General features: G+C 34.2%; 1 protein-coding gene across 1 annotated transcript in view; it reads right to left on the reverse strand.

Annotated features, from left to right (window-relative positions):
* Positions 1–2052: 2052 nt before the first annotated feature.
* The window catches only part of CUL1 (Cullin-1), a 32361-nt gene continuing 10868 nt past the window's right edge, over positions 2053–23545 (reverse strand). Inside the window, exons 8-16 of the mRNA XM_051219280.1 lie at positions 22227–22275; positions 21564–21831; positions 15647–15723; positions 14356–14487; positions 13568–13824; positions 9871–9976; positions 8527–8640; positions 4912–5594; positions 2053–2472 (exon numbers count right to left, since the gene is read on the reverse strand). Of these exons, the coding sequence (XP_051065967.1) occupies positions 5514–5594; positions 8527–8640; positions 9871–9976; positions 13568–13824; positions 14356–14487; positions 15647–15723; positions 21564–21831; positions 22227–22275 (1084 nt within the window). The 3' untranslated portion in view covers positions 2053–2472; positions 4912–5513. The remainder of the gene's footprint in view (positions 2473–4911; positions 5595–8526; positions 8641–9870; positions 9977–13567; positions 13825–14355; positions 14488–15646; positions 15724–21563; positions 21832–22226; positions 22276–23545) is intronic.

The raw sequence follows: 23545 nt of genomic DNA on the forward strand, positions 1-23545 counted from the left end.
AATATATCGTGAACCCACTAACATATGGGCAGGCTTATAGAATGTAGTTGGTTAGGCAGATTCCATTGATAGGGCGACACGCATTGAGACGTTAGACTTTCATTGTTCTGTTGTCGAGGAAGAAATTTCGCTTGATGGACTATCCTCAGTTGGAGTTCAGTGAATACTACTACGTCATGCTGTGATGAGCATAGTGCAGAAGACTCGTCATAAAAACACTATGATCCTAATGATCGGTTGAACGCCTTGTGTTAATTGAATATATCAATGCCATAACTGTTTCGATGACCTTCTGCACTTTCACATGAAAGATGAGACCAGGAACATGTGTCGTGCTTTTTATGCTTGTCGGAATCTCGTGGTAGAAAGCCTCAAGTTAGATGTCAATATGTGTGCCCAAACACCCACCTGCAATCGAAGTATGAGATAATGCAGATTGGAAGCGTCAAATTGTTCTCATGGATACATATGAACCATAAACTGGATCGTGGAAGAAGAGATATACTCACGATATTAAAGGGCAGGACGATCTGGGTTATAATGCTGATCAAATTTTTTTCAAATGAAATTAGGACAAAAATACCTGTAAACATAGAGAGTAAGATGACATGTGCTAGAAAATGTAAAATATAATTAAACACTGAGCATGGAGAAGCAAACACTTGGTTTACTGAATATTAAATGTGATTTCCTTCCCTCCCATTGATTACTGCTCCGGAAGCACTGGTAGACTGCATATAATTCCTATCTAGTTATAAATATTATCTCGTGTTATTCTGTTTCTTGAACCCTGGTACAGGAGGGCACCAAATATGTATGCGCCACACAAAACAATGAGAATTTGCAGAGAAGGAAAAAAAGGTAAGGAGCGTAAAAAACGATAACGAACAGATTAGTGTAATAATAATAATGGGGAAACAGAAACATACACTCAGAAGAGATATTTCAGTTAAGGAAGAAGCAACCACTTTTTATGAAGAAAGTGAAAGGTTACAGCAGGATCGCCACTGGCTTCTATTTTCAGCCATATCTGATAACGTCTCTACTCGAGAACGTTTATGTAGAGCTGAATTTCCATCATAGACGAGCTGTTGTATAAGTCGAAAAATAAGGATAGAAGAGTAGGAATAAAAGAGAGTGAATAAATGATGTAGTAAATAATAACAATAGTAATAATAATAATGTGAATCGTTTGATTAATAGTTGAAGCAAGAAAAGTATTTTCCATAATTATCGACAGCTCATCATATTTGTGTGCGGGCTGTGATACTGCTCGGATGCCCAGACCGAAGCAGGTGGTTATCTTAGGGGGCCACACCCCGAGCCTTCGACCTGAAAATCTGATCCACAAGGCAGTGGAGTATCGTGAGGAGATGCAGTCCCATGGTAGCCGGTGACCAACGATTGGTTCATACGCCATTTGTTCCCGCAGGATATTGGAGCCCATGTGCACCATTGGTTTGGAATCCAGTTAAAGCACCGGACATTCGCTTCTCGTCCTCTCATTTTCGTAAACAACACCCCCGCCACGAGAAGGCAATGAGTAGGACTTCCCTGGCAGAGGCTATATACGCGTGGCTGTGTGAAAGCATTTCGAGAGGGAGAGCGAACCCACCCCACTCTTGGCCATACCAGGGCATTTGGGGGCCATTATTGTATTAGTTTCTCGTCGTATTATGCCTGAGAACTAATAAATTTAACAAACTAACCGTCATATTTAAAAAATTCCCACATAAGTCATAAGCCAAAAACAAATTCCACTTTTCCCAAGAACCCAAACCTGACAATGAAAGGCTTGTAGCGGCAAATATGATATGAACCAAATGTCTGGCCTCGCAACAGTCCGCCCTCTAGTATCCTAAAGCCATTTGCAGAAATAAATGAATACTTCTGAAGCAATGACAAAGCACGTGTGGGGATAATCACGATATATATATTTCGTGATCAGTTTTTGTCACTAATTGTATCTCTTTCATTAATTCTCATAATTGGTCACGGTACTAATGTCTGTGAAAAATTGTTTAAAAAACATGACACTGACTCTCTCGTTCCGTTTTTTAATCCCGCATAACATGACACGCTGGTTATCGCCCACAAATACACTGCTGCACACAAATGTTCCTTCTTCCCAATTACCCATTGTTATGATGACAGAACCCTAATATATTTGCAATATACAATTACATATCACAGTGATATTTTCATTATAAATGAAATTATCAACTACTTGTAACTGCGGATTACCAGTCCAAAAGAAATTCGAACACGCCATTACCGGATAACTTAAATAACGTCCTGTACATTTATTCTGTGTGTATAATTTATATTTGATATATTAACACATTAATTTTTGACGCAATAACTGTATCATTATTGTTGTAATTGATATATTTTTGGTCCACCACACACGATACTGAAGTATATCAAAAATGACAAGTCTCTAAGCGAAACGTTCCTCAAAAACGACTCTATCTAAATGGTAAAATAAAGCATTCCCAATCAGTTCTCAATTAATAAATTACATGACAAAAAGTAATTTACAAGCAGAAACATATTAAGAAAACAAATTCAAAAGGATCCCTATATGAATTATACAGTTACAAAGACAAGTTATAGTTCGTTACATAGACACTTTACAGGATCAGTGAAACAAATTTTGATGGACCCAACCAAAAATCATATTGAAGATATATATATATGTCTAGATATACAAAAATCATTTTTCCGTAGTGTCTAATGCTAATTTTTTTCAAAAAAAAACTTGTAGATCAACTGATTTATCTTAGAGCAAGATTCCTGTTTTAATTAAGGAGTGATTTCCAAACAGAAAATTAAATCAACCAAATGTTTGTAGATTAGTTAAAGGTAATTCGCACCGTCGAGCAGAGTCAATATGATGTATTAGTCGCTTCATTCTAGATCGTAAGCAGAATTGACCAATTTTATTGCTGAAAACACACCATCCATGACCCTTCTTTAGTGATAACCATTTAAAAGTTATGGTATGAATGTAGTGTTTTAGACAAAGCTGTGTTGTACACTCCGCCGGAACTCATTGTCTTTATAATTATTGTATTACAAGCAAATCGAACCGTTAAGCTCCCGCACGGAGGGTTATACCAAAACTTACTATGTAACAATGAAGGGGACAGTTGGGATCAGAATTCTAATCACGTGAAAAGTAATTCGGCGTTCGGAAGTATAGATAGCTTCTGGCAGACAGTTCATTAAGGGAATGCAAAGTTGGAATATTTGTACGTAAGATTTGATAAGAAAACATAAATGCATTGTGCGCTAACATATTATTGTCACACTAATTCCTAGACTGACAAATAATAGGCTCGAAGTAATTCACGATACCTAAGGATAAAGTCGTTTCTTATAACCCCAGGATAAACAGTTCATTCTGAAAATACTTGGAATCTAATAGACAATAGGAAAACTTAGAAACAGTTAACACAGAATGCACTGACTTCATTGCCATCTCAGAAACATGGCTAACAGTAAGAGTCAGAGATGTAGTATTAGGTATCATACTGTGCTGAAAATGTACACTAACAATAAGAGCTATCGCCACAGTGGTGCACTTTTCAGCAACGTGTGGATCGGTACTCCGCCAAAAGGTATAGTAGGTGATTTCGTGCCAACGTGTAACATTCTCCGAAACAAATAGATATGGACTAGTTTTCCAAAAGTTCAAAATTAGAGAAAAACGCGGTTCAAGGTGCGAATATGGAGAAGGGTCTGAAATAGGACGAGACGCGTGTCCTGGATTTCACTGCTAGCCACTATTTATCGAAGTATTTCTAGTTGCATTTTCAAGAGGACTTTCAAAATTTGGGACGTTAATACTGCTTATACACATTTGAACTTGTCCTACTGCATAGGTTAGAATGATTTACAAGCAACTGTAATATAAATGCCCTTCCAATTAAAAACGAAATTTCAGGTTGATTTAACTGTTACTGGTGTGAATCATCTGATGGTGATTGGTTGATCTCTGTTTAATAACACATTTAAGGTGTAAAGGTATATTATGTTATCAAGACAAACTCTCTAACCGCTGGCTTAATAGCTAAGCATATTCATTAGTTACACATGAATCACGTAAAACAACTAGATTTAAGCAACAACAGAGATATTTCTCATAATATCTTGACAGATATGATAGAAGGCAATATATGAATATAAATTACAGTTAGAGTTTCGATCTCGATTTCTAAAGTAAAATATGTCGTACAATCCACTCATAGCAATCAATGAGTATTTAGGTTACATGTTTCGTTATTGTTTAAATCCTGATGATAGCTGTTTTTCCCATTGAGATCGAGTGGATTATACAGGGTTGTATTTATGAGACTAACGATCAGTATCAGATGGGATTATTAAGTGTTGATTTGAACGTTCATAATTTCTAAGATTTCAACTGACCAAAAATTAACAGAGACGGTTTACAGCATTCAACAATCCATGATGAAGCAATATACCACTCAATTCAAATCCAGTATGCTAAACAAACGTTCACAAAAATAATTTTCGGCTGACATCCATGAATGCAGTGAACACATTGCACATGAGGAATGATAAAATAATTAAACATAAATGCAGAGTTACTTCATAAGACTCGTGCGTTTTAATGTTTAAAGAAATTTCAGTTTTTTTGATTTCAAAACCACATCAGGTGTTCTGCAGAAGCATATTCCTCCATGATTAGACCACTATACTCTTGGAATTTTTTCGTTGTATTTATGTATAGATTTATTGAAAGGCCAAATATGTTACGAGAAAACAATATTGGAAGTACCTATGTGATTGTCATTCTTAGGCATACAATAATGCATTTTGTTAAATACATTAATAATGCCATCAATTGGTTGGGGTGGTGAATTTAACAGAGTAAAGTATTCTTACCGAATTGTCTCGAATAAGTTTAGAGAATCGGATGACAGAAGTGTTTCGCCCACTTTTACTTTCGAATCACATCATAACTTTATGGATGGTAGGGGGATGTTTAAACATATGTATAATGAAACAATAACATAGGTACAATATGAAAGAGTGAAGAGGAACTGGAAGCAACTAGAATAGCAAAAATATGATAACGTGAATGTTTGCATAAAACAGTGTATCATTTTTCGATCCTTTAAATATGTATGGAACGCTGGCGAAACACATCCATTTCAAAAGCGTAACCATACCGAAATATTACCATAGTAATTTGACGAAATACGTTCGTCTTATCAGGCGAACATTCAAAAAATAGAAAAGGGAAACTGAAACAAGGTAGTTAGTCATCAGTGACAAAAAAAAAGAACATCTGAGATATTTTCAAAGTGCAGAATGCTGTAAAATACAAGCAAGTCCAGTATGGATTTGTTGTAAAGAGAAAAAGTAACAAATTAGAATGAAACAATCGTTGCAAATTATGAACGAAAATAAAACTGGTTTATTAGAAAGCCCACAGAATGCAAACACACATACACACACGAGCAACAGCATACAAGTAGGGAAAATTAAGCCAAATATTCATAAGCATCTCGTTCATTGTTATCTCGCTTAATATATTCTCTTTCAATGAGAGCGGTAATACATCGCTGAAACATAGAAAATATAAATAATAACAAAAACGTTTGAGTTAAATATGTTTAAAATGATCAAAGCTAGTGAACCTAAAAATGTGGAAGATAAATAGTATTTCATTCGATCTTATTCAGGAGGTACTTAGAATAAACGTTTGTTTTAATATACTTTCCTGTAGCTGAAATTTACTTTGGCTCAGACTATAATTTATGGAAGAACCAATCACGTATAAGATAACAGGTCACGAATTTTGGCATTATAGCTGATGTCAGTTCGTGATGAAAACCCTTAATCTAATTTCTAACCCAAACCATCAACTATAAATCAAAATTGTAATTCCTCACACAGGTTTATAACCCTCCTGGTTATTAAATGGACACTCACAAGGTCACTTTAGCGTCACCCAAACGTCGTTCATAAATTATAGTCTCACCTTACTTTGATTTATTAATTTACAATATTGTTTCTTGAAACAAAAAAATTAGGTCTAAAATCATTTTGGTTATAGTTAATTGCAATCATGGAAGACATACAATGATAATGATTGGGAAATGTGGAGCATAAGTAGTAAGCAAACGAGGTAGATTGGCATTTTAGTCATATAACAGTAATACCTTTAATCTGACCTGATTTTGTACGATGAAAATTCAAACGAGTTGCTATTCTATGTTGTTACAACAGTGAATTCAGAGAATTAACACACTTCAGCAGTTTAAATTATTTTAATAAAATCTAAATATAAATTACACAATTTATTTTCAACGGATTTGATTTTATTACTTATTTTAACACATAAATATTGGTACAAGGAGGCATCAAATACATATGCGCCATCTCAGTAATCTCAACCGGAGAGTTGTGTTGGACCGACCAGTGCCAACACTGTACAGTTTTCTTCTATACCATAATGCCGTTTCATATACTGGTTACCTCTACGCTTTATCTATCTTATTTTAGCACTCAACCTTGTTGAAATCTTTACACTATGGTTATATATAGAAATATATTTAATCATGCGATTTCTTGAAGTACATTTAAACAACCATATTATCTGAGATTTCATAACAACTTTTAGTACTTCATGATAATTTTTGAAAAATAATTGTTACGTCACTAGACACTCATGAATGTTTTTGTTAGGTATGTCACCATACTTATATATAAGCTCCCTTAACATCAAATATTCTAAGCGAAAGTTTCCACAATAACTAATGTATGCTAATAAGAAACAAATGTAACCAATACTCATCTTTGAAGCATTGTGCAACCACCGAGTGATGTAGAAAGTGGAGCAGTAAACGGGGGTTATAATTCAGTTGATAAGTTTGTGAACCCCTATCAACTCCCCGATTTCTCCCTACCACCATGTACTAGTCTACGTAAAACAAGAGTTTATGTCTCCAAATTAAAATTTCCGGTGATGTAGACTTTCTGCTTCGAGTTATTTAAAATGCTAACTCATGACATTTAGTGTGATAACTCACCGTCAGTTGTTTTATTTCAAACTACATCTTTTGTTTATTTTAACACATAAATGTTGGTACAAGGAGGCATCAAATACATATGCGCCACACAAATCATTCGATTTGTGTGAGGGCTGGGATACTTACTGCCTGGGTGCCCAAACCGAAGCGGGTGGTTTTCTTAGAAGGCCACACCTGGAGCCTTCGACCTGACGGTCTGACCCACAAGGCAATGGAGCAACGTAAGGAGATGCAGTCCGATGGTAGTCGGTGACCGACAATTGGTTCATACGCTGTTTGTTCCTTTAGGACCCTGGAGCCCGTGTGCACCATTGGTTTGGAATCAGGGTTTTCCAACTCCGCTAGACGGATCCTCCGTATCCACTAATCCGGTTAAAGCGCCGGACATGAAAGTATCACATCTAAACTATTTAAATTAAATGGCTAAACTCCATCAAATTTGCCACATATAAACCGCATGTTGATAAGACTGTGTACATTCATCGAATGAGGTGGCTGAGACAATTATTTCACATATCTAGTGAATGTATAAACTGGTAGGATATACCAGGTCGATAGGAGTCCCCCAAGAAGGTTGCATGTGAAGGAAGCATGATATGTGCAACAACACATTAAATCACTGACTGCTGACTTAGATATAGTCAACATGTGCAAAATTTTATGATTGAGATTAGTGAAATAATTGTAGTTGTCGTAGTTGGAGAGTGGGTTTCAGTTCACTGATAGGTGATATAAACATTATTTTGTTTTATTTTGCCTTGCATCAGCGATTCTATTTACTCTTGTGATTTGTATTTCCAGCTTCATTATTCAGTAAAGTTTTTTATGTTATTTCTGTTCGTTTTCCATTTAATGTGATCATTTTCCCTCGATTTGTTGATCTAAAGTACGTGAGGTTGGAGCGATATACATTTGTAAACAAAAACTCATTTTGATATCTGATTGTCTTTAACCGACTAATATTAGCATTGAAACGTTTATATATGACTGAATTATCTATGAATACATCAATATACTTCAACTGCGTGAACCAAGTCCACTGATAAAGAGAATTTATTTATTTATATAAGGAAACTTTATCTGAACGAAAATTAACAAGTAAAATTCCTATCCTTGAATTTAAGCTACAATTTAGATGTGAGAATTAGTAATAATATCCAATTGCACAAACCGAGAGTTTAAGTGAAGTTGGCAACCTATGATTAAGGTAGTTGGGATGATAGTTGAACTATCTAAGAAATCACGCAACAAATTTTAAAAATATTATCAGCGTTTAGCATTTATGAAATTATAAACTGTGAAGCAAGAAATTGATGATATTCTATTCATTTTCGTATATACGCCAGCCAATTCGACTATTGAGGGTACTGAATGATAAAAAGAGGAAATGTTTACACTATCTACTAATTATAACATCAAATAATGATCTTGTTTTTCATATATATTACTAAACAAAACTTACTTTAATTAATAATACAGTGGGTTTAAATCGAGGTGTTAATTGTGTAACAACTTCCGAGATCAATTGATGGTGTTTCATTACTTTTCTAGTCTTCATAATACGTACTATACAAGCCTATAGGGAAAAAGAGAACAAAAGTGAGGATTAAAATGGATTGACACATTAAACTCAAAACTTATTTCATTTTGAACGTATAAATTGGTTTAGTAGTGAAGAAGCTGGAGACAAATAAGTCGATCAGCATCTATCCTTAAAACACGATCGGATTCTAAAATACCATCCAATCTAGACTGATCATATTCTCTACTTTGTGATATAGTAGATTAAATCGATACACATTTAAACGGATAATTGAGTTGTTCAGAAAATTATATTTTTATTCAAATGATATTCTAATCTGAGAATTACATTTCACAGTACTGTATTCTAGACTATTTTCCATATTAATCCAATTGTAATTATAACATTTTTTTGATTGAGATCATAAATAAATTTATGTTAGACCACCGTTGGAAAACTGGAAGCACTGGACGGCCGTTTTGTCCTAGTATGGAACACCCCAGTAGTGCGCATCCACGATCCCGCGAGCGGGATTCGAACCCAGGACCTATCAGTCTCGAGCCAGGCGCTTAACCAACTAGACAACTGAGCCGGCATCCAATGGCGTTAGTGTCTAACATCAACCAATCCACAAATAAAACTCGGTTATTCATACGTTCGTTTTTAATTATTCAGTCATTCAATCAACCAAGTGTTTATCGTGAGCACGTGATTAATTTCTCTGATTCATGAAGGTTTGTTCTTTGAGAGGAATAGTTCGGTTGTGGAGCACTCATTGTTCCTCTGATCAACATTATCATCTCCGCTTATATTAATGAATTTGGATGATTATGTAGACACATTTGACTGGAAAAAACTTTGATATCGCTTCCTTTCTTAAAAAAACTTGTTAGTTTCATCTCGCCGTGCTAACGTGGATGTAGCAACATTGGCTAGCAATTCATGTGTTAGGAGGTTTTTTGTTGATCATAACTGACTAACTAACTGATACTATAATAGAAACGAACAAATGAAATAATTACATACAAGCTTTACCAGTCAGCCTTGTATGTTACATCGAATTAATGAGATGAGACTAACATTCGTGTGTCCTTACCTACATCAAACTAAATGATATACAGATAGAATTTAGAACTTTATAATTGAAGATTATGTAAGTATATGTACACCATTAAGTCAAAAAGGTTCTTTTACATAAAGTGAATGAAGATATTAACACACAATTCCATCACACGAAAAAATTAAAATCATAAGTAGATAAAGCATTTTTAGGGATCAACTAACCTGAACAATTAATTTTCGATCAGATTCTACATTCCCTAAAGTCTGTTCAATTTCTTGTTTCGTTTCACTTTTCAAAGGAACATTCAAATAAACTCGAACGCGTTTACTAATCGAATTGAGATTGACATGAACAACAGAAACAGGAGAGAAACAGTGAAGAAACGATAACAAGTAAAAGAAAATTATATTAAATATTATTGAGCATCAGTATTGTATTGATCTGAACAATCAACAGCAATGAAAACAAAATCTCTGAGATTTTTATGTATATAAACTGCCAGGGAAGTCCTATTCACTGCCCTGTAGCGTCACAGTTGTTCTTTACGAAATCGAGAGGACGAAAAGCAAATGCAAGGCGCTCTAACCAGTTTGGTGGATACGGAGGATCCGTCTAGCGGAGTTGGAAAACCCTGATTCCAAACCAATGGTGCACACGGGCTCCAGGGTCCTAAAGGAACAAACAGCGTATGAACCAATTGTCGGTCACCGACTACCATCGGACTGCATCTCCTTACGTTGCTCCATTGCCTTGTGGGTCAGACCGTCAGGTCGAAGGCTCCAGGTGTGGCCTTCTAAGAAAACCACCCGCTTCGGTTTGGGCACCCAGGCAGTAAGTATCCCAGCCCTCACACAAATCGAATGATTTGTGTGGCGCATATGTATTTGATGCCTCCTTGTACCAACATTTATGTGTTAAAATAAACAAAAGATGTAGTTTGAAATAAAACAACTGACGGTGAGTTATCACACTAAATGTCATGAGTTAGCATTTTAAATAACTCGAAGCAGAAAGTCTACATCACCGGAAATTTTAATTTGGAGACATAAACTCTTGTTTTACGTAGACTAGTACATGGTGGTAGGGAGAAATCGGGGAGTTGATAGGGGTTCACAAACTTATCAACTGAATTATAACCCCCGTTTACTGCTCCACTTTCTACATCACTCGGTGGTTGCACAATGCTTCAAAGATGAGTATTGGTTACATTTGTTTCTTATTAGCATACATTAGTTATTGTGGAAACTTTCGCTTAGAATATTTGATGTTAAGGGAGCTTATATATAAGTATGGTGACATACCTAACAAAAACATTCATGAGTGTCTAGTGACGTAACAATTATTTTTCAAAAATTATCATGAAGTACTAAAAGTTGTTATGAAATCTCAGATAATATGGTTGTTTAAATGTACTTCAAGAAATCGCATGATTAAATATATTTCTATATATAACCATAGTGTAAAGATTTCAACAAGGTTGAGTGCTAAAATAAGATAGATAAAGCGTAGAGGTCCAACACAACTCTCCGGTTGGGGTTACTGAGATGGTGCAGTATTGTGAAATGCTATTAGACAAGGTTCAGAATAGGAGTTAATGGGGATGATGCTATAGTTTTCTTTTACATTCTTCATATAAATGAAAGAAACTATTTTAAGTGAAAGTCTTTCCTAGGTATATTTTCGACTGAACTGTATCTAAACCTATCTACTACTATTGTTCACTTTTTTTACCCAATTTAATCTCTGTACTTGTTTGATGCATCCTACTTTCTATGCCTGCTTGTGTCAGATCTACACAAATTTTATAAGAGAGCTTTTATCTATTCATGAAAAAATTAATGTATTATGCAGAAACCAATTATACTTGTGATTCTTAAATAACATTTCCTCCTCCAAAATAGAGCAGCAGAACTGTTCGCTCAGTAGGTTTCCATTAAAACTATGTTATTTACATAATCCCTTTTGTTGTTTACATAATAAAATATGGGCTAAATGCTGGATAAATATAACCAGCTAGACTTCCAAATAATTAATAGCAAGAACTGAAATGATCAATTACACAAAAGGTAAGGGTCTATTTGAATGGAAGATTCGAAATGTATACATTATTGTTCACTCTAATTGTCCTTGTTTACTAATAACAAAATAGACATGAGGATTACCAATATGCTGAGAATATTGCATAATACAGTTTCGCAGCTTTTAAAAGCCGAAAATCTGCATCACTTGTAATGATTTTTGAAGTTTAAATATCATTTAATAGGTTGTTTCTGAATTTCAAGATCATTTATAAAATAAATACACATATTACTTGTATAGTAACATTAACAGTCGTATGCATCAGTCATTCAGTCAGTAACAACGTAGAACTTCGTACGTACGTACATCAGTTCGAGTTGCCACACCACATTAGCACACAGATGCAGTGGTCGATTCAAATCCCGTAGTGGTAGAGGTAATAAGAGTATAAGCATTAGCATTAAACTGGTTCAGAGTCAGTCTAAATAGTGTGGATCCATTCACTCGTTTTCTTCCCATAGATCCTAGGTCTCAAAATTATTTTATACCATTTTAATCTCCATTAATTATTATTACACCTTGAACTACATTCTAAATCTCTAATATATACCTTACAACCACTGAAAATATTAATCCTTTTGTATTAGTCTTGCTGTACTGCTGATGTAGTGGTAGCCGATGCATGATGGGTTAGGTTCTATAATTTATATGACTAACTAAATAACGGTATTATACGAGGACATGAGGAAAAATGTGAAATCGAAAACATTTGTTTTGGTATTTTTTTAAAAATGTAATTGCGTCAGTTGAATGCAGACTATTCAAAACCGGACCTTTAAATATTAAAGATGTCTATAAATAATTTTTCAAGATTACTTTTATTGTCGTCAAGTACCGCGTTTATTTTGTAAAGTTACACAGTAATATATACTAAAACGTGGTACAAATAATCTGGGATCATGTTTTTTAGCCGACAAAATATAACAGAATTTAATGAATTAAACTGAACATGTGATCCCTCACACTGACCGATCATATGTTTTTGCACTATACAAATGTATTTTTTGTTAAACTAAACATAACATACAAGTATTTACGAAATACAGGGACAAAGTTGCCTGACATATACAACAATAAGTAAAAAGAACAACTAGAAATTGTTTGTAATGAATAAATATAACACAATATTATGAATTGTTCACAGTGAAGTTGTGTAACGTTGTAAAACAATAAGTATTTCAATATTTTATTGTATATTAATGTTTATGACATAAAATTTTTAATGAAAATACACTTAGATATCTTGTTGCAACCTCGTGAGGTGGGACAGTGGAAGCGCACTGCTGGGGAGTCCAACAATACGACGGAACGACCGTCCAGTGCTTCTATGTTTTCCATGGTGGTCTAGCTTCAATTGACTCATGATCTGTCGAAAATTTATAAGCTAATTAATATTATTCATGTGGATAATAATGATACGATGAAAGACACCATAGTGGTATTCTATTTTTAAGGTGAAATATACGAAGTTATCAGAGGACAAGAAGTGTAAAGTGAAGGTTCAAAGGATACTCTATGATTTATAAAGTCATTTATGATTAATTACCTGTTGAGCCACACTATCTTTGTTGAAATTGATATGTGTAAATAATAGCTTTGATTGACTATTAATAAACATATATTGTGTGAGTAGATTATCAGTTTAGTCATCTCAATTATTTCAGTAAATTAACTTCCCGGTCAATTACATTGTCATAATACATAACACTTAGACTGACCCTTGAAAATCCATGTGCCTGTTGATAATCTTGACACAAAAATGATATAATTCAAGTAATATACACTTCAAATAATTGTGAATTGAAATAAAATAATACACACAAAAATCAACTAACTAACTTTTTATAATCTGTATATAGCGCCAAGTGTGTATCCGGTGATAAATTTGATTCGTTCGAATCATCACTGATTACAGTTGATTGATCTATTTCACATTTTGGATCGGATACAATTTTCAATACTTTAGCTTTAAGTAAAATCTGTAGAATTTGTAATAATGTAGCTTCTTCAATACCAGTTTGTAGTTGAATAGCTGACACCGTGTACACTAATGATGAATTATACAACATTAAAACAGACATCTGGTACGTTGAAACCTTTTGTTTAAAAAAAAGTGGTAAAATCATATACAACTAACTCAAAGCGGCTGGTTTCACAACAATTTTTCGTAAAATATTTTAATAAATGAAATATATATAACAGTTCCATGTTCTGCAAACTTAAAAGCTAAGATGTCAAACCAAAACTGTTCATTACACTTTCTCGTTCAAGTAATCAGTCAGGAGGTGAGTGTGTAGCACACTGGACACAACCCGTTACAACAATATAACCTAAAGTCGGTTAGATTGTCACATGTGTACACTTTTTATGTCTTTTTGAGTACGGTTATCGTACTACACATATAAAAAATTCCAAATATCATTCTATTTCTTGGAACTTTACACCATCAATGATGAACTCTCAATATTATCGAATTCAGCAAATACTTATGGTGTGAACAAATTATTTACCATTGAAGTCAAACATATTACGGGATAAGTAACCATTAAAAAATTCCTTTGAATCCATTTCACAAAAGATTCATTAACAAATCATTATCCAATAAATATATATAAACATAAACATACTTGAAATATATATCTAGTCTTAGTATAGTTAGTCACAACTTCACCACGTGATAAATGATAACACCATGTCAATTTACGACCAGTATGATGTTCTTGATAAAAAGCAAGAAATGTATTGTGACATTGTTCCAACTAGGATTTGATTTTATAATGAAGAAAAAAAAAGAATTCAATTGAAGATAATAAAAAAGACGAAGCGGATATCATGCTAAGATGGAAAAAAAAGTTCATGAACTGAAGAAAGCAGGATATACAGGGTTTGGTGTTTTTTACACTATGAAACAAAACCAAACTTATAAATTGGAAGCATGTATTTTATTTTTCAAGTAATTGGGCGAGGGGTGCATACTAAGACTGAAATTTATCATTTCAAAAACGGAGAGACTATAATTTATGGATGAACCAATCAGATCTACGATAACAGGTCTGAAATTTTGGCGCGAAATTCATTCACCCATCTGGCTAAATAGAGTTTTGGCATTGTATCTTATGTCAGTTCGCAATGAAAACCCTAAATCTAAGTTCTAACCCTAACCGTCAACTGTAAATCATAATCCTTATTCTTTAAACTGCTTTATAAACCTCATTTAGCCATGGTAAGTAGGTAGGCACTATCAAGGTCACTTCAGTGTCGCTCAAAGGTCGTCCATAAATTATAGTTTTATCTCAAAAACACATGAAAGTGAATTGAAAGAATTGAAACTGTAACTTCTACTACTACTATATTTGAAAATAAGTAAACACATTTTTCATCACACTATGATGGTTTATTTGAAATGTGAACATGATTGTTCAGTGAATGACTGTAAATCACTGTTCGATATACTACTGGGCAATATGAGTATGAGTAACTGAAAAATGATTGATTTCAAATATTTTCTGATCGAACATATTAAGAAAGTGTGTTTGGATACTTCGATAGTCCTCAGTAGCCGATATTGTTATCCATGTCACATATTTTTATAGAGGTTTCTACTATCCTCAGGCCACGTATACTAAAATCAATAACTTTATTCTCTATGGACAATATCTTCTTTGAAGAAAAGTTTCTTTATTACCTTCCACACTAAGGATCCAACAGTAGATTTTTGGAGACTAAGAAGCAGTTAAGAAGACCGTATGAGAAAAAACTGCTGAAACCTCAAAAAATAGGAATAATTAAACTGACATTTCTAAAACGACAAACAATTTAACTAAGAGTTTCTCATCCAACTTCACGAATTCAATACATCGATAAATTTTCAACAAAAAAAGAAGAATCATAGTATTTAAACAGTAGTCAATAACTTACTTCAGGAGGAATAGAAAAAGGTCCTTGAGCTTGAAATGGCCATGCGTTTGAACTAAGAATCATGATATTAAAATCAGCTACACAAATATAAATGAAAAATTTATCAATATTGAAACATTACTAAGCACCTCTATGTAGATTGATGATGATAAAATAAGAAAATAATAAAACTATTTATAAATTATATGATACTCAAGAATTGTATTATATAGTTAGATCTTATTGTGATTGGCAAGTGACTAGTGTGGCAGTAGACTCAGTGGCAGTGGGTCAAAATTTTCAATACAAATGTCAGAACAGTTCTACTGTATAGGGTGGAAACATGGAGAACGACGAAAACCATCATCCACAAGATACAAGTGTTTATTAATTGTTGCCTACGCAAAATAATTCAGATCTGTTGACCAGAAATTATTAGCAACAACCTGTTGTGGAAGAGGACAAACCAGGTTCCAGAGGAGGAATAAATCAGGAAGAAGCACTGGAAGTGGATAGGATACACATATGCATTGAGGAAATCACCCAACTGCATCACAGGGCAAGCCCTCACACGGAATCTTCAAGGCCAAAGGAGGAGAAGAGGAAGACCAAAGAACACAATACGTCGAGAAATGGAAACAGACATGAGAAAAATGAACAAAAGTTTTACAAAACTGGAAAGGAAGGCCCAGGACAGAATGAGTTAGAGAATGCTGGACGGTGGCCTATGCTTCATTGGGAGTAATAGACGTAAGTATGTAAGTGATTGGCACACAACAGATCAGCAAATCCTTTATCTCTTATTTATTCAATGTGTGGACATTTTAATGCACTAAATGAAAATCTATTCAGTCGGGTAGTTGAATTATGTTTTCAAATCAGTTTGTTTGGCTGTGATCGAGTCATTAGCCTATTGTCTTGTGTGAACAATCATCAGTTAAGCGTACAATATTATGAACCGTTGTCATCAATATCGTTGTTAAACTCTTCAAACACTTCTATAATAACAAAATATGAAAAATAGATCCAGATCAATGTAATGAAATCAATTTGTATGATATGTAGAAAATCGAAAGGTGTATGACTATAGCATGATGATGTAATCAAAGGAAGCAAAGTTACACAAAGAAAGATACCATACATAATATTTGTAGTCAATGATGAAGTTCATGCTTAATGGTGTATACAAAACAAACTATCTTTCCAAATGTTATAGGAAAGTACTTCAAGGAATTCATAACAAAATAGGTAAGCATGTTACCAAAAAATAGATGTTTATTTAAATGATAGCCTATCAAAAAAGAAATTTATGAGCTTGCATTAAATCACAATTTTTCATATGAACTTGTTCAAGGAGGATACAAATCTATGACAAACTGGTTGAAGATTGAGTTAACATGGTTAATCATAATACATTTCAGTGATTAAAGTGATTCTTAATATTAAATTTTAAATAGAAACACCAATTCGTGTCGGTTGTGCGAGTTATCCACCTCAAACAATGCAAGAAGGGTTGCGCAAGATTATGGATCAATTAAATTTAAACATTAACAGCGTCGGATGCCTGCTCAATGGTTTAAAGTTTACGCGCTCGCGTTCGAGACCGAAAGTCCTGGGCTCGAGTCCCAAGTGTGGAATCGTGGATACGCACTGATGAAGAGTCTCATACTAGAACGAAACCGTTGTCCATTGCTTCCAGGTTCCCAAATGTGGTCTAGCTTAGATCGACTCATGAATTCAACTGTGAAAATAAATTAATGGACATGAGAATTGTTGTCATGACTGAGTGAATGATTCAACTCTCAAACACTGTGTAGGTTGGAATTCTGTTCTGTTGCATATATCTATATAAATATGATAATTGAATTTTAACACTTAGTGGAAATTCAATTCCCTAGATGTGATCAATAAAAAAAATCATATTAAAAGCTTATTCTATGATACAATACATCGTATAATATACACTAGTTAGTTATTTTTATATAGGATATCAAATAAATACACATGGTCAACACATAGTTAAACAAAAAGAACGCACTAAATTTAAATAACAAACAAACAAATTTCTCTAGGGAAGTAAAGCTATTGTGTAATACGAGAAAATCATATGCTTTTTTTTTCAAATTACATCAGACATCACTCGCCCATGTGATTAAATGGAATGTTACTAGGGTGGCTACTATTATTAAATAAAGTATATAATGAGATATGTATGACTTGCATAGTGTGTGTGCGAGTAGATGATATATAACATGACACTACTTATAAATATATATATGGACAGTATCATGTTTAAAAGACAGAAAAAGATGATCGAATCATATCATCTCTCCAGCGAAAGGTTTGATAACATCTAAACATTTAATTACACGATATATTTGACTTTTTAAAGTGAAAACAAAGTAATTGCACATCAATTAAGATACTTACAGAGATTATTTACACAAAAAGGATAAGTATTAGAGAGATTTTCGTATATTTATTCTGGATGAGTACATAATTCACTCAAAAAGGACGTGCTAGACGAACTGCAAAAACGACTACACTTTGTGGCTACTGAAGTAGGAACGAATTTACACTGGTTACTTCATATACTTTATTTTATAGTACCAAAAATTGCAACTTAACATTCATGTTGCATACTATTGGGAAAATGTCAGTTGGATGTGTTTATATTTTATTAGTAATGTTACTTGTTGAGCTGAATTATTCTAAATAATGAGGTAGAGAAATCTAGTTCAGTTTTGGGATCCAGTTTTAAACCACCATGTGATTCCAGTCAGCTGAACAAACCAAAATATTTTGAGTGGGTTTCGAACCACAGACATTAAGATTAAGTCGAATGTTTAAATTATGAAGTTACCAGCCTGTATACATCTAATAGGCGATATTGACACATTCAGCCATGTACATCAAAGACACACCGACCGTGACGTGGAATAGTGAATAATAAAATTGTTAATTGGAATAAAGGTAACAATGACAAGATCAAGGCATAGAACTAATCAATGAAATCACTGAATTCTCGTCTGAGTCATGTTGGGAAGCACAAACTGTTTCAGTCAGTCACTGAGTTGTGTCCATATATATCTATGTATATTTGCATTAGTTTAAGCCGTCGTTAGCACATTAACCCGTCGAAATCAAATTATCAAAACAAATCCCAGAATAGTATAAGTAGTAACGGTATCAATAGTAATGAAAAAATTAAATAGATAAAAAAGTACAAGATTTTACGACTCGAGTCCTAAGGGAAAACAACGAGTGAATTCACCTACCCTACTGCGAACAGATTTGAGTCATTGCATTCAAAATCTCAGGTCATTATGATAATCAAGTGAAATTCAACCAGGTAATCCACAATTACTAAAATGGCTCAGTCTAATTGTTAGTGACATGTTTTTTCCCTGAAGTATTAAATCAATTGCTATTCATGAACTCATGATTCACTTGCATGTGATCCTATTGAGCTCATGTATACGTGTAGTGAACGAGAACTCATGTGGGGAAAATCAATTTATTGTTTAATGAAAAATTATATATATATATATATATATATATATATATATATATATATATATATATATATATATATATATATATATATATATTAAATACATCATTTGAACATCTTTGCGTTGCCCTTTACATACTCGATTATTCCTCTACTTCTGTCGTTATTTTGATTCCTCTCTCATTTCCTTTTTATTCTCTTCAATTCAATCTTCTGCTGCCAGGCGTTCCACTTCCGGTTGCGGCTACATACTACTTATGTTTGACAGCATTAGTAGAATATACTACATACGTATCTTATTTATAGATCTCGATCACAGTTCAGATTAATTTACTTGCTGTATTTATCATCTTTTGATTTACTACCTTCCAGCGCAGATATAAAGTATGGTGACTCGGTGTGACAAACATTTGTGCAAGATCCCATGTCAATGTTGGTTGACCGGCTAAAGGCTGGAATATTCAAGTCACTACAATATAATTAATAATCTGATGAACTACAGCTTTGGTACGACTATCAGTGAAACAAATTATCATGAGACCCCTAGGACAGATGAAGTCAAACATCACCTCCTAGTCACAGAAGTCGTTAATTATGTCTATGTTCCAAATATGACTCAGAACAAATAACTGACTGAAACATTTATCAATCCCAACAGTTAGTCAACCATTCTAACCCCTTATTTACTAATGGCATGTTGAAATTATCATAATATCTAGCGTCCAGGGTCTTATTTATTATGACAACAACATCGTATTATAATACCAGTTTATCGTGAATTTGTAAAGTTATCTATTGATTTCCCTTTCTTTCTCTCTTTCTCCTTCTTTTAACCTTTCTTAATTAGTCAAGTTTTAACAAGGAAACCAGTTGGATGATATCAGATGTTTACACAGCTTAACATCTAACTGTCAGTATGTGATGTTTATACCGATTGTGTATAATAACAATAAAAACAAACTATATTATAATACAATTTTAATTGAAATTGTTTCTACTTCCCATGTTCACTAACATGCGAAGAAAAAGTTTTCTATTTCTGAGGCGGAATAATAATAAAAAACTATCATATACTTACCTAGAATGCAAATTTAATGATTTAAGGTGAACTAAGATAAAAAATCAATGTGTTAACCTTTATACTATTATTTGAAAAAGAAAAAAGGATGGATGGATAAATAGAAAGTGAACAAAAGGAAAGTAATATCCTGTATTAAGTATTGAAAAGTATCTTTTCCATGAAATAATAAAGAGAAAAAAACAATTAACACAAAGCTTCATATTTGAATGAACCTCCCATTTGTTCAAAAAGAAGACTATAGATTACTGACTAAATGCTCGTGAGATTTATCACCTATAATAAATTGCCCCCAAATGCCCTGATATGGCCGAGAGTGGAGTGGGCCCACCCTCCCTCTCGAAATGCTCTCACACGGCCACGCGTATACAGCCTCTACCAGGGAAGTCCTACTCACTGCATTCTTGTGGTGGGCGTGTTGTTTACGAAATCGAGAGGACGAAAAACGAATGTCCGGCGCTTTAACCGGATTCCAAACCAAATCAATGGTGCACATGGGCTCCAGTATCCTGATGGAACAAATGGCGTATGAACCAATTGTTGGTCACCGGCTACCATGGGACTGCATCTCCTTACGATGCTCCATCACCTTGTGGGTCAGACCTTTAGGTCCAAGGCTCGGGGTGTGGCCCCCTAAGAAAACCACCTGCTTCGGTCTGGGCACCCGGGCAGTATCATAGCCCCCACACAAATCGAATGATTTATGTGGCGCATATGTATTCGGTGCCTCCTTGTACCAATGTTTATGTGTTTAAATAAAAAAAATAGATAAATATAATAAATTAGTTTATGCTTAGCATAACAACCAGTATGAATAATGAAAGTGACTAAAAATAAGATAATCAGTAGGCTATTTTAGGTAGGAAATCGGGAATGATTTAAAAAAACAAGTCAAACCTACTACCTTTACAGTCATAGTTATGGACTATTTTATGGTATGAAAGTTGCTTTGTTATTTGGATGAGTCGGAGTATACGGATTTTTGGTAACTTACTCTTAAATACATTTTTCCTATTTTATTTGAACATAAATATTGACACAAGAAGGAACCAGATGCATCACACCTTAGAGTTTAAATAAATGCTCCGACAGTTTCACAAACATCTAGGTGATAAAAAAACTTTGAAAAATAAAGGCTATGGAAACACTTCTCACTGGTTCACAGACGAAAGTTACAAATCAACATATATAAACAGGTTAACAAAAAACTTTGAAACGAGACATCAAGACGAAACTGAGAATTTCAACTTTACAATAAACTTTTTTCAGAAAGCCGAACCAAAGAAGCAAAATCATCTTCTTGAATAGTTGAAGCTATAAAAGTTTGGTACATACATAAAACTTACTTCCTTTAATTGTGCTTCCATTGGCTTCTTCTTGTTTTTGTAAATAATCTGAAAATTTCGCATTCAATTCTCTAGTAGCATTAACATCTTGAAACATCCGTTGTAATTTCGCGGTGTATTCAAAACCGCAAGCTTCTTTTAATTTAGAAATCATAGAAGCTTCAGCATCCTCGGATACAGATTGATTATAAACTAAACGGCGAGCCAGTGTTTTACTATAGAATTTTTGAAAGACATCTTTATCTTCAATATAGCGGAACACATTCATCTAAAATGATTAACCAGAACAAATAAGCAAAACTACATAGTGACGGGAAGCGAAGAATGAGGAGCGTTAAAAGGGATATCGTGGGTATTTTCACTGCAGATTAGCACAAATTCATATACAAAGAACACTTTATTGAATGATACAAACCAAGAGACATTAAGTACATGCTTTGAAATAATGTAGAAAATATCATCAACACTACTGATAAAATAATTCCAAACCTTAAAAAAAACACTTCGAAGAGATTTTATGGTCATTTCATTTGTAAATAATTTGTACTGATAGACTTTTCAATACAATTGAGATAATTTTATAAACAGAAGAAAGAAGAATTATGCAGTCTGTATCAGTTAGGTGACACGGAAAAATAATTGAAAAAATATTGAAATACTCACTACTTGTCCAAGTGTTTCTTCTAAATCATCCAATTGAATATCTTTCGCACTGAAAAAGGAAGAAAGAAGCACTAAACAGTTAGAACATAGCCCATATATATATATATATATATATATATATGGACTCTTATGAAAGCACTCGGTAATAAAATTGACAAGAAACTGTGAAATAACATAACCAGATTATCTCCAGTTACTATGACTAGTTTTAATCCTCGATTTGGAGAAACGCAACAAATACTTGTAATCATAACTTGGTTAGAAATCGATCAAATGCATTATACTCCAAAAACGAAGAATTTACACATAACTGACCAATATCTAAAGTCATAAATATCAATTACCAAACTGAAAGCAGGATAATTGTAATAGCTAACTGTAGTACGATATGTCCACTGATTTATTGCACCAAAAATTAGTCATCGCAACAAGATAAGGATGTCTGGAGCCTGAGTATATAAAAAAGTTCGAGTTGTTGTACGACTGATAATTTATAACTAATAAAAAGTTTGAAATTCAACTAATTTACCGAATATACGTAATGGTGGTTTAGTGATTACAGCGTTCGGTTTCCAGCAACTAATTCCCATATTCAAAATTCATCCGCCTATTTCTTTTTGGGTAACCGGGTTGTATCCTTAGCCTTCACGTTGAGAATGCGGGCCATACCCAAGTACCTGGCGAATGCTCAACCGTTGTTGCCACCTTGACGTGGTGGTCGGGCTTGCCTATCGTGATGAAGCAACCGAGCTATACTGGCTGGAACAACCGTTCCTCAAGGTCCTACCATGTCAGACAGGTCGGTTGAAGAGCGGTAAGACTAAAAGCAACAAACCCAAGGTCCGAAGGCGAAGTCGTACTGCTGACTGTACAGAGGTGTGACAGCAGTAAGGTGTTTCCTTCAGACAACCAGCATGACAGAGATGCTGCCTACCCACAAGGAGGGGTGGGGTTAGAAAAGGTCGACCCTAAAAATGCACACCTCGCCTTATCCCACGGATATCCGTCTTCAGCGGTAGGGTCTCAACAAGTACGGAGCTAACACAAAAATTACTCAAAAATTACTAATAAAAAGGTCGTGTGTGGCCGACTTCATGCAGTTGTCGCTTGGGCACTGCGGTCACACTCTCAGGACACTAAGGCCACCTTTAATCCAATTTCCTTTCCAGGTACCTCCAGAAGAACCCTCCCACGGTGTGGGCAACCGGGAAGTGAGAACTGCCCTCATACCTCTAACAGCACTCAAGATATGGTGAATGAGTTAGTAGATTAATATTTTGTGTACATGGTATTATATTCCGTTTTACGTCACATCAACT

Source organism: Schistosoma haematobium, chromosome 4, assembly GCF_000699445.3.
Source record: "Schistosoma haematobium chromosome 4, whole genome shotgun sequence".
NCBI classification, from domain to species: domain Eukaryota; kingdom Metazoa; phylum Platyhelminthes; class Trematoda; order Strigeidida; family Schistosomatidae; genus Schistosoma; species Schistosoma haematobium.